Source organism: Miscanthus floridulus, chromosome 1 (genome assembly GCF_019320115.1).
Source record: "Miscanthus floridulus cultivar M001 chromosome 1, ASM1932011v1, whole genome shotgun sequence".
In the NCBI taxonomy this organism is placed as follows: Eukaryota; Viridiplantae; Streptophyta; class Magnoliopsida; order Poales; family Poaceae; genus Miscanthus; species Miscanthus floridulus.
The window spans coordinates 41604283-41622224 of record NC_089580.1 but is presented as its reverse complement, the minus strand read 5'-3'; the positions used below and the strand labels follow the sequence as shown (position 1 = coordinate 41622224).

The window sequence follows — 17942 nt, the reverse complement described above, 5'->3', positions numbered from 1 at the left end:
GGTCCACCTCAACCGGACACAGCTCAGCGTCCGGTGGTATACCCTAGCTACTGTACCGCCAGGTCAGCGTGACCGGACGTAGGCAGTCAGTGTCCGATGCATTCGGATCCAGCGTCCGGTCACTTGACCGACGCTGGCTTCACCTCTGTCTTCTTCACCCTTACTCAAATGTACTAATCACCAAGTGAATCACCTTGTGTACATGTGTTAGCATATTTTCATAAACATTTTCAAGGGTGTTAGTACTTCAATAGATCCTAAATGCATATGCAATGAATTAGAGTATCTAGTGGCACTTTGATAACCGCATTCCGATACGAGTTTCACTCATCTTAATAGTACGGCTATCTATCCTAAATATGATCACACTCACTAAGTGTCTTGATCACTAAAACAAAATGACTCCTACATTTTATACCTTTCCCTTGGGCCTTTTGTTTTTCTCTTTCTTATTTTCCAAGTTTAAGCATTTGACCATCACCATGCCATCAACATTGCTTCATCACTTGGAGTAGTGCTACCTATCTCATAATTATCTTGATAAACTAGGTTAGCACTTAGGGTTTCATCAATTAACCAAAACCAAACTAGAGCTTTCAGCACGGCAGGCGTGCGTGGGGGTGGCCGGGCTCGCGCGCGGGGTATATATCTGCTCCGGCCGTGCCATAGATTAGGGCGCGGCACTGCCGCGCCATGGTTGGTAGCGTGGTAGGACCCGCCATGTCAGCGGCCCCCCCGGCCGGCCCGCGCCACGTCAGCCATGTGCCACGCCACCATGCATGGCGCGGCACAGGCATTTGGCCGTGCCAGGGCAATAGGCGCGGCCAAAAGTGTTAGTTTTAAAAAAAATGACAGTGTTAGATTTAAAATTATATTCAAAAAGGGTTAAAATTAAAAAAAATCCTGTTGGACAGGATGAGTATAGTATTTGAGTCTCATATCACTACATGATGTGTTTTTTTATGTGTTGGACAGGAGTATAGTATTCGCTTCTATTGTATATAATATGCATGCAGATGCAAGCTATTGATGAATATGATCGGATTCGGATCCGCCGATCTAATGGAATTCCCCTCGTTCAAAAAGATAGAATGAAAGAACGGACTTGCTACGCTGCCGGCACAGGGAGCCCACGAGCGCCTAGCGCGTCGGGCTCACGAGGAAGCGCACCAATAGTGGTCCCACGGTGCCGGCCGCTTTCCACGCGTATCTAATATGCAACACTCGATCTACTTTTAAAACATCCAGATGCAACATATAAAAAAAGACAGATGAAGCACTTGAAACAAACGTCTGAAACACTTGTGAAAATGACAAAAACATTTAAAAACCATTACAAATATATGCAACATACAGATAAAACACTTACAAACATATGTATGAAACACCTGAAAACACTTGAAACATATTATTGCAACATGCATGTATATGCAACATCTAGATCTACTTTTGCAACATGCAGACAAAACACTTGCAACATTCGTCTAGAACAGATGAAACATTTGGAACATACACTTGAAACATACGTGTATGGCCATTACAACATGTGTAACATCACAATTTACTTTTGCAACATCGATATACAACACTTGAAACATACCTTGAAAACATTTGAAACTCTTGAAACATACTATTGTAACATACGTTTTCAGCGTAGCATCTGCTTGATGCTTGGACAAATGGAGACTTGTCGATGTGGAGCTCGACACTGGTGCTGAGGTTGCCGGTGTGGAGTTCGTCAGCGGCACCGACCTCGGTAGGGGCATGGGCAGGCGGATAGAGCACGACCGCGACGGGAGGCGCGAGTTCGGGAGCGAGCGAGCGCCTAGCGCGGGCGGTCGGCGGGGGCGCGAGCCGGGGCAACGCGGGCGAGGGGGGCGGCATGGGCGAGTACGGGGTCCATCCGAACTGTGAGACTCCCTATAAGAAGTGTTTCCAAAGAAAGAAAGGAAAAGGACAGACTACATGCCGAGGGAAATTTGGCCATACTCACAATTATTGGGATCATGTCACATGCAAACATCCAAATACCTGGCGCAAAATTAGCTCTATCGCACATACGTATTTCCATTATAGTATATAATAAATATACTCATATATACATATAAAAAGTCGTAATAATTGATTAATAATTCATTAATTAATGAGAGGAAGAATGAGTTCGCGGACAGTTAGAGAGGTCGTGGAACCACCTGAGGCGCGCGCATATGGTGAGGGTGTCTGAACACGCGCGCGCGTGTGGGCGTGCACGCTAGTCTCGTACGCGCGCAGGGGTTGCACGGTAGCGCTTCATAAATTGCGACGAGGACGACGACGAGATTTTGAGAGGCGCGTGCCACGGACGCGTGCGGGTGAGCGGTGAGGCGGCGGTGCGCCTCGCGTTTTCTTCGGAGCTCCTGCCGGGAAAAGAGAAATCCAACCTGGTTATTATGGTACAGAAATAATAAGTATATTTTGACTAGAGAAATTAAAGGTCAAAGTTTTGCAAAGTCTGATAGACGATTAGTCAAATTATAGGCAAGTTTAAAACTTATACGTAACATGCACCAGTAGGTTTACATTCATAGATAATGCCTCTAACGTAGATGATATTAGCAATTGATAATGCATTGTTAAAGAAATTAAGAATCAAAATCTATCATATATGACTTTTTTGTTGTTGTTAAAATACACTTGTCATTTGACTTATTTCTGAATGAAGGGAGTACGTTATGTCAAGAGTAGCCTGAGCCAAGCAAAGGTGTTAGTGGTAGAACACTACCCGTAGTTTACATGGTCTAAAGCTAGTAGTAGCTAGAGCAAAGCCTAGATGTTAGTGGTCGTACAACTCTAGGCACCCCATTGTACCCAAAAAAAACTCTTAGAATCATCCTAAGCCACAATATCTTAGATTTGAGCAACTTTATGAAAGGATCATAACATCTATGATATCAAATAAGTATATTATAAAAATATATTTCATGATATATCTAGTTATATTAAATAGTGTTATAAATGTCGGTGCTCTTTTTATAGAAAATTTGGTCAAGTTTAAAATAGTTTCATAATCTAGAATAATTCTAGAAATCGATTTAATTTGAGACAACGGGAGTCGTTTAAGTAGTCCAAAACTATGAGTAGATAGAGCTAAGCCAAAGTATTAATGGTACAACTTTATTGTGCTGGTACTCCCTACGTAGAAAAAGAAAATCTTAAAAATATCATAAGTCAGACTATCTTACGTTTATAAGTAACTCTACATGAAAATATAGTAACATCTATGATACCAAATAAGTATTTTATATATCTAGTTATATTAATTTGGTGTCATAAATACCGTGCTCTTTTGCTATAAAATTTGATCAAATATAAAATAGTTTGATGTAGGACAATTCTAAAAGTTGAATTAGTTTAGAAGGAAAGGAGGAGTTTAAATAGTCCTAGGAGTAGCTACTCCGTTTTTTTATAAGTGCCGTATTTGGTTTTGGAAAAATGTCGGAAATAAGTGTCGTATTTTTTTGTGTGACTTTCTTGCCTTCCATTATCAGCTGGCCGAAGCCTCAAACATGATCAAGTCGTACACGCACGTCGGAGTTACATGCCACGTCTCCGAAACTTGTTTAGCTAAAACATGTGCTACTTTAGTACATGATCTATTAACATAAGAAAAGGAAACCTCCTGAAAGGCAAGACAATCTCCTTCAAAATAGCATCAATGAGTGATCGTTGCGACTCCCTCTTCCTCCAGAGCTGCACAAATTGAAGACAGTCGATCGGTCTCCAAATTTACTCGCTGGAAGCCAAGGCGCCCAGCTAGCTTCAGGCCATCTCTGCAGGCTGTTAGAAAAGAGCACCGCTCATATCTGAGAGCAAGGCTAATAATACAGCCGGCTTGCTGGCTGTAAGGTTTCTTGCAGTCTTCTCTCAGCCCACTCATATAGTAATTAGCTCTTTACAGTTAATACATGTCCTACTTGTCTCTCTCACAGACTTTCTTGGTTCTTGTGCCTAAGCCGGCTGTAAGCTTATAGCCCGCTTCTCTTCTCTCTTCTCCCCTCTCTCCTCTACCTCAGTATTTAGTCGGCTTATAGCCTGCTATTATACTTGCCCTGATTATACATGAGGTAGCCCCTTGTTTGCTCTCCGTAAAAAACGCAGCATCCGTGTTTATCTTGATCCACCCCGGTTCGCTTCGTTCCTGGAGTCCGGCCGCTTCCTGGCTGCAATTAAAACCTGCATGCAGCCAATGAGCCGCTGAGTACGAAGCGTTCTCCTTGGTCTGTGTAGCCTAACCAAATACGACACTTAAAAAAAACGGAGGGAGTACAGCCAAGCCTAAGGTTTTAGGGGTGTACGACTCGGGTGTGCTTAGGGCCCGTTTAGTTCTAAAAATTTTTACCCCAAAGTGTCATATCGAATCTTACGGCACATGCATGGAGTACTAGATGTAAACGAAAAAAACTAATTGCACAGTTCAGTGAGAAATCACGAGACGAAACTTTCAAACCTAATTAGTCCATAATTAGACACTAATTGTCAAGTACAAACAAACATGCTACAGTAGCCAAAGCCAAAAAATTTCGTCATCTAAACGTGACCTTAGATGGTCCAAAGCATCGGACAATGATGTGTGAAATGGTCAACGGAGTTGTAGACTTGTAGCACCTCGGAAAAGATGAAGGACTTGATGGAGAGACATGGCCTGGGCAGCTGGGCGGGCGACTGGCCAAATGTAAACGCGGAACCAGCGGCGCAGGGCCAGTGTCCATCGCACATGCAGCAGGCATGGGCTGGGCGATCGTTCACCGCCTCACCGTCGACGTGGAGCTGTTTGGCTTTTTTTTTTTTTCGACTGATATGTCAGTCGACTGATGCTCTCATGTTATAAGAGATAAACATTGTACCATAACTAATAAGTCGGACTTAAGTTCAAGCAGGCTGTGGTGCTCGTCGCCGTGTCATAGTACAACTGCACCAAATTCGAATTCTTAGAAGCCCCACTCAACTGTTGTGTACTTCCTCGGGTCGGCGAACCAACAAAAATGAGAATAACAAGGAAGAGGATTTAAAGCAGCATCGTGCGCTGCGCTCGCCCTGGGAGTTTACCTTACCTCAAGTACCCAACGACTCCTAGCTCACCTGCGCCCGCCTCCCTCCCCTGGCCAACGATTTCGCATGCATGCAAAGGTCTCAGCTGCTTGAGACCCATGTCAACGTTGCGCCATGTAAATTGGAATACGGGCCAGAGGGAGCACTCCGTACTATCTATGCACGGATATCAAGTCCAAGTAGCATCCGTGTACATAGATTCGGATTTCTCCTCTTTTCTTTAACTTCATCCATGGCAGCCATCCACGAACTCGTGTCGCGTGTCTCAAATCTGGAGCAACAGTGCAAAATACTACTACTCAAGCAAGCAATTCCTAATGCGTGTGTTGCCTGAGATAATTTAATACTGCATGTTTTACAACAGTTCATCGAGATGCAGGCAACTTATTCCATGTTTTTACAGGGCCAAGTGGTACGGAACCTACGAATTTACAGCGGGCTCGTGAAAGAATGGCGGCTGCCTCTGCCTGCCTACAACGTCAGTATGGCCGCGCCGCTCGACGGCTTCGATGCGAACACGTACAGGCCCAGATCGCCCTGCTGGATTACTCCCCTCTCGATCCTTGATTTGTAGTACATTTCCTGTGTAAATTAGAAATCAGTGCTGTCAGACTTCAGAGCCAAAGCCAAGCCATGGAAGAATCTGTGTGTCTGCATGCACCATCACACTATGCAGTTATAAACAGGATAGTGACAGCCACCCTAAGTAAGCTCAGACGCATCATGCCATGCGATCCTTGCGGCGGTTTTTAGGCAAGGATTACGCATACAAATCGGGGTACAACAGACCAGACTATGGACAATTTATATGTCTGTAACTTTCTAATGTCACAAGCTCACTTACTACCAAGAGTTTTGGATGCAGCAGTCAGAATATGAGAGATGAGACATTCAACTTGCCTTTAGATTCAGAATAAACTGAGGGACGATGGGCTCCTTGACCAGAGCAACCGCGCAGCCACCCCACCCAGCTCCTGTGAGACGTGCTCCTAGTGCTCCATTATCTCTACAGACTTTCACAAGCTCCTCCAGCTCAGGGCAACTGGTATATATAGGGAAATATGTCAGTATGTTCATAAGTTTCGCAAAGCAACGCCAAGTGCCTTGTGATGATAGTTAACATAAACAGCCTGTGGCAGAAAAATCACCACAACGAATTTGAACTGTTACCATCAGTATACTGCAAAGATACCTGCACTCGTATAGCACGCTGCAGCTGTAATGGCTTTCATTCATAAGATCACCAAGTTTCTTAAGCTTATCTTCCTCACTGCACGGAGACAACAGTATGTGTCAGCAGAAGAATGACTGTATCATATGACAAAACACATTTTTTTAGGATCAATTTTCAAAGTACTGTGAAGATACACACAACCTAGGGAAGAAGCAGATTACAAATAGTGAACCCACCTGAGTTTTGAAGAGACAGTATCCCTGAAAGCATAAACCCTCCTTGCTTCAGAGTAGACATGAGTCGCACGCTGAAATTAATAAAAGCATCACCACACAGTTCAAGTAGCATCTATGTTAAAAGAAACTAGCAAGCGTCTATTCAAAGTGTTCTAAACTCGCAAACAGGTCCTCTGACCCTATGCAGTTGTTTTCATGAAATAGCACAACTTGGATGGCTACAAGAATACAAATAATAATAAGCGCATGAGATCCACCTGAAATAGCTTGTAGTGCTTTGCAGCTTTTATAACATCCAAGGAAGTTTGAGAGCTCTGGAAGACAGCTGTCAGGCTTTCACCTGTAATTTTCTCTATTTCTTCAGCTGTACATGGATCCTCATGCAAAAGTTTCTGCAATATTGCACAGCAATATGAGGAAAACTGTATGGCTTAAAAAAATATCCTTGCTACTCCATCTTGCACAGCATTGATCTTTTTTCAGACATCAAAAAATCAAATTATCCTTTCCCAACATCAAAAAGATAAACCATCCTACTGAGTAACATCACACAGTATCAAAAGTTCAAAACTGTAAAAAAGAAAGTCTATAAAAGAGACTGTTGAAAAAAAATTGGCCACTCAAACTGAAATTAATCTGCCTACTCAAGGAAGAATAAGAAGATGCAGAAAAGGGAACTAAAAGGTTCCAAAAACTGGCAGACCACCCAGTGGCTCAGCAAGGCACGGGCTTAGTATTGGTTGTTTGGCCTTTGTGATTTGGGTAAAGTGTCATCTTTTATTTCTTTCTTAATGTGATTATGCACAGTCCGCGTATGTGTTCTCAAGAATTAAATAAATTGGATGAAATGGCAGAACCAAATACTAAATAAAATTGTAAAAACACAACAACCTAGCACTGTGAATCTCTCTTCGAGAACAAACAATGAAGATGGGGCGGGCAATTCTTCAGTCATAAGCATATTTCTCTTGCCAATAGTCTAAAGTCATGTTAAAAGTCGTGCACCTTCACAGCTATTGCAGGATCAGATGAACCTTCTTTCCCAGCAAAAGAAACGCATAGACCCTCAACATCGGAGAGGGTTGTAACAGAGGAGACAGCTTTTTTCGTATCCATCCCTAGTTTGATGGCAAGAACAATCTGAAAAGTGCAAGGGAAAGCTATTAGCTCAACAAACAGAAATGACGAGGAAACCTTCTACCTGTATAACCAGTACCATGCTCTAGCCCAGATACAACATAAAACAGTGATATTTCCTTAAAATCTGAATTACATAAGCTACAATGTTACTTCTTTCGTTTCCTTTTATAAAAAAACAACTGATAATACTTGAGCATTATTAAGATATTAGTCATTTGTTTTGGTGCAATAGGTGTACTGTCACAATACAGTACTAAAAAGGAGCATGAGATTGAAAATACTTTAGAAGCAAGCCCATAATAAAACTAATTTGTCATTTACCGCTGCTAAGCGACACTCCACAACACGGTTATTATAATTTGTTGCAGCTGTCTCTGCTTTCTTGGACTCTGCCAAACAATGGGCGATCACAAATGTACCACCTGGAGGTAGTTGGACATCAGTTGCATGAATTGGATTAAAATCTATCAACTCAGCGAATCCAGGTTTGGCCATGATAGATATAGCCTACAAAAAACAATGAAATGTTAAATGGGAACAAGATCAATTGAGTTAAGCAAAGCGTTTTAATTTACTTTAGCAACTGACATTACTTACAAAAAAGATAAGAAACACCCTACAAATCTCAACAAAAAATTCCTGGATTGTATTACCTGATCCATGCCTCCAGACTGTGTTCCAATGTGGCGCTCAGACAGACAAGTGAATTGAGCAACTTCTTTCTGCATGGTTTGAATATAATAAGTAATATAAATAGGAATTGACCACTGGAAGTTTGCTGTGCTAAACACACGTAAAAAGAATATAAATGGGTGAAAATTCATCTGATCACCAATATAGTCAATGTCAGAAACAATGCATCAGCATAATCAGCAACCACCATCAACTTTGGCTATCCAATTTGTACAGCCATTAACAAGCAGGGTGTTTACTTCTGCTGCATCTGCCACTTATACGTCCATTTGACATAAAGGCAAAAAGGCACTTGTTTCTTGCCAATTGTGCGACATATTAGCGCTTTACAAAATTAATTGCATTAAAGTAATACCTTTGGAAAGTTTTTCTCAAGGACTCCCATGATAGCAATTGTTGCTGAACAGACAAACGCTGCTGAGCTTGACAATCCAGAGCCTAATAAGAGAAATAACAGCAGCAAACCTTTATAAAACATGTCATTTGAACAGAAGGAAAGATTTGTACAACTAAAGAACTGAATTGAACCTTGAGGAACTGTGCCATCAACAACAACATCAAGTGCAACAGGTTTGCCCAGATCTATCCCTTTTGATCTACAGTACTCATAAACTCCCTTGTATCTGCAGATTGCAAATCAAGTGGATACAAGCATATCACATACTGATATACTCATTTTCTACAATAAAAATAATTGGGAACAAAATACTTCAATATCCAGGTTTCTGCAGCAAGAATTCAAAATTGTAACTTACCCACACATGAAATAGTGCCCCCATTTGTGATTTTTTATGTCAATTTCCTACACCAGAAACAAAACACTTAATGTTGTTAAGACCAGGCAAACAAATACGAACATATTTTTGTGCAGCAAGCAGAGCTGGTACTACTATCAACACGAAGTAATTGGAAATCTATACCTGACACAAGAATTTCTTTAGCACAAGGTATACATTGGCTGCATCACGACCAAGAAACTACTAGCAGCATTTACAAGTTCACTGTTAGTGCCATCGGGTAGCTGAAACTATCCTACTAGTCAACTGCTCCCACTGCGCTGAAGTAGCAGGGAAGGACCTTCAGGTCCAAAGCAGGTCAGTTCCGTGACCCACCTGAGGACCACAGGTTATCAAGTTCACGGGTAAGGTACCGGACCTGCCCCACGTCACGGGCCTTTTGTTGCGATATGCTAATTAATCGGAAGCAATGCAACCGCCGCCGCGCTCCAATGGTAGGAACGAGACGAGATCCTCGTGCCGTACCTCCCCCCTCCACGAGTAAATTAAATTAAGAACGCAGATTAGTTGGAGCACGGCCGGAGAATCGCGCCTAAAAATTCCCCGTGACAGCATCATGTTTTCCCCCAAATCACCGTCGAAATGAAGCCCCGATCGGATCAACACCGCCCAAAAACTGTATTACCAATCTATCTAAATGGATAGAGCAGGCAGCAGAGCAGGGCATTGGTACCTTGTCCGGGTCGGCAGGGTAGACGCAGAGGGGGAACTTGTCGTCGACATTGGCGACTCGCACCTGGCCGCCTTCGGCCCTCCGGATGGCGACGATCATGTCCTGGCGGATGGCCATGGGCAGCACCGAGTACCCCTCGTAGTCGATGTGCTCCCCGATCAGATTCACCCTCCCTGCAGCAACAGCCAGCCAGCCCGCGGCGCGGCCAGTCTCAGTCTCAGCCTCAACCACTCTGAAGCACACACGCGCACGCGCAGTCCAGGGACGGGGACGGGCGGACCTGGGGAGCGGGCGAAGAGCGCGGGGCGGGCGCCGTAGACGGCGTGGAAGCGGTCCCCGAGGCGGGCGAAGCGGAGGCGCGCCTCGTCGAGCTGCGCGCCCGCGCCGTAGACCGGCTCCAGCGAAGAAAGCGTCGGCACGAGCTCCGCCGCCTCGGCGGGGGCGCTGCCGGGTAAGGTGGCCATGTCCTTGCCGTCACTCTCGCGGCCGACTCGCCGCTACTCTCGCGCTGCGCACCGGCTTCGCCTGCGGCGGCGGCGTCTCGTCGCTGTCCGTGTTGTATGGCGTGATGACTCGTCGTGATTGCGATTGACTTGTAGAACCTTCTCTCTTTCTGGGCTATACCCCTTTGTATCCGTCGGGAGATCCCGTGCTGATGAGCTGTAGCCTCTTGTCTCCTAGTCGGATAGGGCCAACCTGTCAGTGCCACCGCCCGTGCGTTCTGGAATCCACGTGGCACGGATGCGGGCGTGGCACTTGGATCAGGATCGGATCGGATGCCAGGATAAGGTCTGTCTATTAATTAACTGGTGATTATGATTTATCCTTCGGTCCTAAAATAAATCAATAATAATTTGACCAACTTTATAGCGAAGAGTAGGAACACTTAAGAAACCAAATGATAAAGGTACATTCATAATATATAGTTATATTAATTTGATGTCATAAATATTGATGCTCATTTCTATAAATTTCAAATAATTTAACTAAGAACAACTCTAAGGATGGAGTATAATGTTATATTGTACTACTTTAGTTCCAAATTATAGTTCGTTTTACTTTTTTGACTGAAAGTTTAACCACTCGTCTTATCCAAAAAAAAATGTGCAAATATACACAAATTTAAGTCATAAAGAACTTTTATTAATAAAGCAAGTCACGTCAAAAGAAATGATATTTTACACAAAATTCTGAATAAGACGAGTGGTCAAACGAATTATAATTTGAAACGGAGGGAGTACTCCCTATGTAGCGAATGTAACTCTTGTTTTTGAGAAATCATATAGCTTTATATTTAACTAAATTTATATAAAAAAGATTACTAGTATTTATGATAGCGGTTATTATTAGGTTAATTATGGAACACATTTGATAATATATTTATTTAAAGCCATAAGTGTGAATAACATTTTCTATAAATTAATTTAAAGAAGTACACATTTAAATTGGCGCAAAGAAGTTGAAGAGCACCTACAAGAATCCAGGCTCTACACAAGTGTTAGGTCTGATTGGGGAGCTATAGCTCTTTTCAAAAGTACTTCCTGTTGAAGCTATCTATTTGGGGAGCTCCAGAGCCGTAGAATTTTTCAAATGTACTTCCTAGAAAAGCTGCGTGGAAAAGCTCGGAAGACTATTCTGAGGCCATGTTTAGTTGCCAAAAAATTTTGCATAGTAACTGTCATATCGAATCTTACGGCACATGCATAGAGTACTAAATGTAGACGAAAAAAAAAACTAATTACACAGTTGGTCGAGAAATCGCGAGACGAAACTTTTGAACCTAATTAGTCTATAATTAGACACTAATTATCAAATACAAACAAAATGCTACAGTGAGCCAAAATCCAAAATTTTTTTGATCTAAACGCCCCCTGAGAGAGCTTTTCTACCTTTTAGCACGAAGTGTGGCTTTTAAAGCTTTTGTCAGCTTGAAAAAGCTACCCAGTTTAGGAAAGCTTCCAGCTTTCTGTGCGTGAGCGATCGACCCTGCTGGAGGAGCTCGCCGTCTCGCTCGTCGTGAGTCGCTCAACTGGAGCAGTGACTGAGCGCCCGGCTGACTTCGGCGGCAGCCGCTCAGGAAGCGGACGCATCCTGGGTGGTCGCCTGCTCTCCGGTAGAGGCTGCCCAGCAGGGGCGAAGCTATCATCAATGTTATGGTGGTGCACCACTGAAGCGACAAATGAATTCTTCTCATAGTACATGGCGAGTGTTAGTCAATTTACTAATAATTTTTTTGGTGCACCATGGTGCCAGTGCACCACAGTACACACAACGTGGCTTCGCCCCTGCTGCCCAGTGGACGATTGACTCGCCTCCGTTAGTGCCTATGCAGGGGCCACCACCGGGGGGGAGGGGGGCTTGGCGTCATGGATGTCGAGGCGCGCCCTGACCCAACGCTAGTCGGGGCAGCCACCACGGAAAACGCGACAGTCGTGGCTGCCACGGACATCAGCAACCGCACTCTGTCCCCTCATATGACCTCTGACGACAGATGCCTCGAGCGTTTCATCGAGCGAATCACAAATGCGAGGCAGTCGCCACTCCTGGAGCTACTCGGAGATGATACGGCCTACGGTGGACGTACACCGCCCGTGCTCCCCAAGAGAAGCAAGCGGATAACGGCGCAGTGATCCCGGCGTCAAAGCGAGGTGAGCACCTTGTCTTAAAGCACCTGCAACTAACCAGCGGGATATCATCTCCGTCGACGTCGACCCTGAAGGCGTACGAAGAAATCTTCAGCGGTGACCCAGGTAATATGCGGATGCTACGTGAGTTGTTCCCACATGATGGCGATGTGGGTCCGCGCAAGCAGCGCCGTTGCCGCTCGGCAACCCAGGCATAGGCCTCCTAGCCGGCACCACAATTAGGGTTGATCAGTGTCCAATGTAACACCATAGCTTTAGTACACTAGGGAAGGTCCGAGCGTTAATGTACAACTTTTCTAACCCGTTAGGACGTCGTTGAGACATGTTGTATTAAATTTTTTTTATATATTAATATAAAGACGCGTAAATCTTTTGCGTGATCTAATCTAAAAAGAGCAAACCGGACACGTTCACTCCCGTGGTGAAGTCGCGGCGCCTAACGCCTCCTCTGTGATTTTTTTTTCGCCGACATGTGGGCCCATGCCCTCTCCTCGCGTGGAAAAGCTCCCTATCGGCGCTGACGCCTCCCTGCCCCGCTCCCCTGACACCGTCGAGCTCGTCGTATATATGGCCATCGGACCGGCCCGGCACGCCTCGGCCCGGGCACGGGCCAGGCACGGGCCGCAGCTTCTCGGGCCGGCACGACACGTCGTGCCTGCGGGCCGTGCCAGCACGGGCCTCGTGCCTAGCATTCCGCCCAAGCACGGGCCTGCGGGCTGATTTTCGGGCCGTGCCAGCCCGACTAGCCCGGCGAAAATATCGGGCCGTGCCAGCCCACAGCCCGCAATTCTATAAACACACCGGCAAATTCAGCTCCAAGATCGACACCGAACAAGGCAGCTGCGTCCTCTCGGAGGTCGTCGTCGTCCTCGCCCTCGGGGGCCATGCCCGGTAGGACGGCATCGTCATCCGACATGGCAGTGACCGCTCCGGCCCCGTTCCTCGACGGTGTGGGTGGCCGCCGAGCTCGCTCTACGCCACAGCTAGAAGAGGAAGCATCGGCTACCGACCTACAGATCAAGAAACATATTAGATGATAGAATCAGATCAAGAAAGAAGATGTTAGGGTTAGGGTTAGGGTTTACGTGCGCAACCGGAGCCCGGTGCCGGAAAAGACTATGACCCCCGCAGAGAAGATGACAGACCGTTAGCAAGGACGGCGAGCGGCGGAGGAGGGATGACACTGACAGGAACACGAACTCACATATCACCAAGAGGGGAAGGGAGAGGGGGAGAGGAAGGAGACCAAGGAGGAGAAGGGAAAGGCTGGCCGACGACGGAAGGCAGATCAAGGTCACCGGAGTCAATGAGGTCGGACGCCGAGAAGACGGCGGCGCGGCGAAGACGAGAGCGGTGTGGGCGCTGCGCGGTGGGTGGAGTCGAATGGATTAGCCGATTAGGGTTAGGTGAGGAGAGGGGGCGGCCGGCGGCCGTGGCGTGTCCCTTATATATGAAGGGAGGGGCCGAGTGTGGGCTGATGATGGGCCAAAATGGCCGTTGCGCTGGCGGTGGCGGGTAGCCGTGTGGGGTGGGGGGGGGGGCTGGCTGCCTCGGGCCGCTGTCGGGCCTCCCTCCATTTCTCGTGCGGGGTCGTGCTAGCCCTCGGGCTTGGGGGTCAGCCCAAGCACAGCCTGAGCAGCGGGCCGGGTCAGCCTGGGCCCGAGTTTCATCTGGCCGTGCCGGGTTCGTGTCGGGCTTTTTTTTCCTGTTTCGTGTCGTAACGTCGTGCCTGGTGGTGCATGGCCAAGTATCGCCTCCACGCGCCACGCGCCGCGTCCCTGCTGCAGCGCCAGCAGCCTGTGGAGGCCTCGCTGCCCACACTCGCCCCGACTCTGGGTCCGGCTCCGCTTGCCTCTCCCGCTCCGGTTCCTCCGGCGCCGTCTCATGCACAGGTCAGGTCGGTCGATCCGAGCTCCCCGGTGACTTTGGCGTCTCCTCCCGGCGGGGGGCGCGCGGGGCCGGACAGAACACGACGCCAGTATCCCACCATAGCGCGGAGGGCCTGCGAGGCCATAGCCTGGCGGGACACCATGACATAGGCGGTCGGCAATGGCGTGGCGGTGGCGCTCCGTGGGTGCAGGGCAACCCTGGCTTCTCCCCCTGCGGCAACGCGGTCATGGCGACCCTGCTCCAGTCTCGGCGTAGCCGCACGGGTACGTGACGGTCTTCCTGTTCATCTGAATCTGTTCCGTATACCCTAAATGCCGATATTGTCGGCATCGACGATCCCAGGGACGAGCTTGTGCAGCAGTTGATCTCCGTTATCGGGATCCATGGCTCTGGCAAGATCGCCCTTGCTACAGAGGTCCACGAGAGCCATGTCGGCCTGCAGTTCTGCAGGTGTGGGTTTCTTCTACTGATAGGGGTCCAAGAGAGGTGCATTTCATTGACAAAATTGTAAGCATACTGCCAAACTCTCTTTAGTATTCACAGTTTGTTTAGATCATCGGGTGCACAGTAGCATTTGCATTCTAGATTGAACTACGCAATGTAAGCTGGCCAAATCGAAGAAGCTCCTAAAGCATTGAGTATTCTTTTTCAGACAATATTAGGACATCAAGAAATTCAGTAACTCCAGACACAATTTGGATAACATGATGATCAACCATTCATCAGACAGTTGTAACCTGAAAGGTAAGTGTAGCAAGTTATCATGCTGTTGCTATCTGCTATACGTTAAAAAACACACATTTCAGAATATTGTTTATTCTAAGTTCTATAGACTGATGTATCATCGGGATCTCTCATCTGACATTTTTATTTGTGCAGTTATTTACGATTCTATTTATAAAGAATATGATGAATAATTCAATATCCATTTCCTAGGTGCCTCTATTAATTGATCTTTGGTTAAGTTTTCGTTGATGAGCTTACTTGCATTGGGTGGTCAATAGTCTACTCCAGTCATGGGCAAATTACCTTCAAAGAAATCAAAGCTGTAATGTCCTTGCTGGCATGCTTTTACTTCCTCATCAGTGTGTCTGTTTTTGGTTTCAGGTGACAATGAACATGTCTGGTTGACCAGCACTTGGCTGCAGCTTACGACAAAACTAAATTGTTGCTGTTTGAAAGAACAAGTTTAAAGTGAATGTTATTCAGACTGAGCTTATGAGCCAGCAGCCATGGCTGTCGACCATGCTGTTTGGAAAGCATGGAAAGAGCAGCCTTGTGGTTCATAACCTGTATTTCATCCAGGAATTTGTCAAGGAGCGTCAGTGGAGCTGAGTTATAGCAGTTGCTTGTGTGGAAACTCCTTTCCTCTAAATGCCTAACGAGTTGATTTTCTTTTTCCTGGTCTACATTGGTGCTTTTCAGGTTGAGATGGGCAGCTTCAAGGCGCTATCACAACCTTCATCGGTGAGCCATTTGTGCCCCCACGATCAAGAGTGCTGCCTTTCAATTGATTTAGAGAGGTTGGGCAGCACCATCAGCTTTGCAGAGTTGATTTAGAAAGGTCAGCCTTTCCTTTTTCCTTCAGACCTCTATAAGAACTATTTCATATAATAATGCAATATATGTGTCGCTTTCTTCAGTAAACAGTTGTTTTTTAGACAAAAAAACAAGCTTTGATGTGAATACTCTGATCAAGGACAGTAGCCTACAGTTTACATTCGGAGACAAAATTATTGTTGGTATCCCATCAATACATGTTTTTTTTTTTGCTCCATCCAAGGTCTCATGAGGTTTTCCTTTTGTTAAGCAGCAGTTTCCAATCAATCAAACTACTAAGTGTCTTTAGGACAGTCTGACAGTGTTGAGGAGGCCTGGAGCTTTTTTCCCTCCATGAATGAACTAATGAATGTGTTGTGATGCCAATATTTTGGTTGTCAAGGGAAATAAAATAACTTCTCATTTTGAAAAGAAAAAATCAAGTGAAAACTTAATTATCGTCCATGTATGGAAAATTGTTGATAGTTTTTTTTCTGGTTGTTTCCTATATTGCCTTTATTGTTTTATTTTTCCCTGATTGAATTGCTTTAGGTGACTAATGTGCTGTAAGTGAGATCAGGCCTAGCGACAGCTCGGTGATATTGTGTCCATGCCACCATTTGCCAACTCCTAGCTAAGTTGTATGATCAAATTTGACTAACAATTGTAGCTTACTACTTGGAAGGATTTTTGCAATAATTGTAGGGTTATGTTTTGCAATTGCTGCAACGGCCAGGAATAAGAACAGGAGGTGCTAGGTGGCATGTGCTGGCGGAGGTCATCAAAGCAGCCTATGTGCATCTTTGCAATCAGCGATCTTAAAATTGTTTGTTGACAATAAAGAAGTTGTAATTGTAAGGAAAAAGTCCATATTACTCCCTCCAAATTTGGCCTATGTCCAAATAACCCCCTAAACTAACATTTGGTTCAATTTACTCCCTCCAACTATTTAAGTTGGTCCAACCAACACCTTAAAGAGATTTTTCTTTTTTGTTTCTCTATGTACAAATTATATTTTAGTTTCAAATTTTGTGAGGTGATAGATGACATTGTATTTTGTGTTAGAAAAATGCACTATGAATTTTTCATCATTATGATTTATACGATATTGTATCTCTAGTGTTAATTTATTATTAAATTTCCTAAGCTATCAAAATAGTGGCAAAAAGTTAAGATATATTTTTCTAACATAACTTATGATGTCTCTCTATCATATCACAAAAGTTGATATAAGACTCAACTAATACGTGGAAAAACAAAAATAACAAATCATGTTAACTAGACCGACTGAAATAGTTGGAGGGAGTAAATTGAACCAAATGTAAGTTTAGAGGGTAATATGGATATATGCCAAACTCGAGGGGGAGTAATTTGGATTTTTTCCTAATTGTAAAATGATTTTTTTTTCCCGTGAGCACGCTCTATTCATCTACATCTTTTCAAAATCATTAGCAATGAATATATGAGTTTTTCTTTTGTTACTTGCTTGATTTTTTTTAGATGTTACTCATTTATTATTCATATGAATGAATTGGATTTGTATGTTTGTTGCCCGTAGCAACGCACGGGCCATTAGCTAGTGGAGAAAAAAAAAAGAGAGCTTCCTGCTTTTCCAGCTTTGCAAGGAAGCGAAAGCTGCGCCTTAACTTCCGACGCCACGCCATCCTAATCATCTTTAGAGCCACTATAAATTAATCCGTTCGATTAGGCAATGCCAAGTGCGGCACACGTGGACAGAAGCACAGCCCAACACCATGCGCATCGTATCATCGCAAACACAAAAGTTTATTTATGCACTTTGTATATTGATTGACTGCGTAAGTGGGAGTAAATCAACTCGATACCCTATCCTCGTCAATCTGTCACATGTAATTTCAAAGTCATCAACCTATATATTTTACTCGCGGTTGCGTAGGCTGAGGAGCTCAGGGCTCAGCAATCGAAAACAAAAGGAAATTCCGAAATTGTATCTGAAATTCAGAAAACCGCTGTGCCAAGAAAACGTTAGGATGTTTGGTTTGAAGAGATAAAATTAGTCCATCTCATCACTCTATGTTTTTTTTTGTT

At 44.9% G+C, this 17942-nt stretch overlaps 1 protein-coding gene and 1 long non-coding RNA gene across 3 annotated transcripts; one reads left to right on the top strand and one right to left on the bottom strand.

The window, feature by feature from the left end:
- Positions 1-5399: 5399 nt before the first annotated feature.
- Positions 5400-10424, bottom strand: LOC136480788 (galactokinase-like). Its single transcript, XM_066478241.1, has 13 exons — positions 10082-10424; positions 9802-9974; positions 9087-9133; positions 8860-8954; positions 8687-8769; positions 8292-8360; positions 7960-8145; positions 7504-7638; positions 6756-6890; positions 6499-6569; positions 6281-6358; positions 5989-6130; positions 5400-5670 (listed from the first exon to the last, which is right to left on the bottom strand). Exons 1-13 carry the CDS (start codon positions 10263-10265, stop codon positions 5560-5562), a joined length of 1509 nt encoding a protein of 502 aa, XP_066334338.1. The 5' UTR covers positions 10266-10424; the 3' UTR covers positions 5400-5559.
- Positions 10425-14202: 3778 nt separating this feature from the next.
- On the top strand, positions 14203-17128 carry LOC136480777 (uncharacterized). 2 transcript variants are annotated; one of them, XR_010764623.1, is made up of 4 exons: positions 14203-14599; positions 14679-14843; positions 14989-15080; positions 15444-17128. It is a non-coding gene; the product is annotated as an uncharacterized lncRNA (long non-coding RNA). The 2 variants fall into 2 exon arrangements; XR_010764622.1 differs by having other exon boundaries at positions 14203-14843.
- Positions 17129-17942: the final 814 nt, after the last annotated feature.

Excerpts from the sequence above, each read along its gene's own strand:
- LOC136480788 (XM_066478241.1), bottom strand. The coding sequence starts at position 10,265 with ATGGCCACCTTACCCGGCAGCGCCCCCGCCGAGGCGGCGGAGCTCGTG. Across the intron at positions 6,570-6,755 it reads AGCACTACAAGCTATTTCAG|CGTGCGACTCATGTCTACTC; the intron begins GTGGATCTCATG and ends TATTAATTTCAG. Across the intron at positions 6,359-6,498 it reads ACTGTCTCTTCAAAACTCAG|TGAGGAAGATAAGCTTAAGA; the intron begins GTGGGTTCACTA and ends GTCTCCGTGCAG.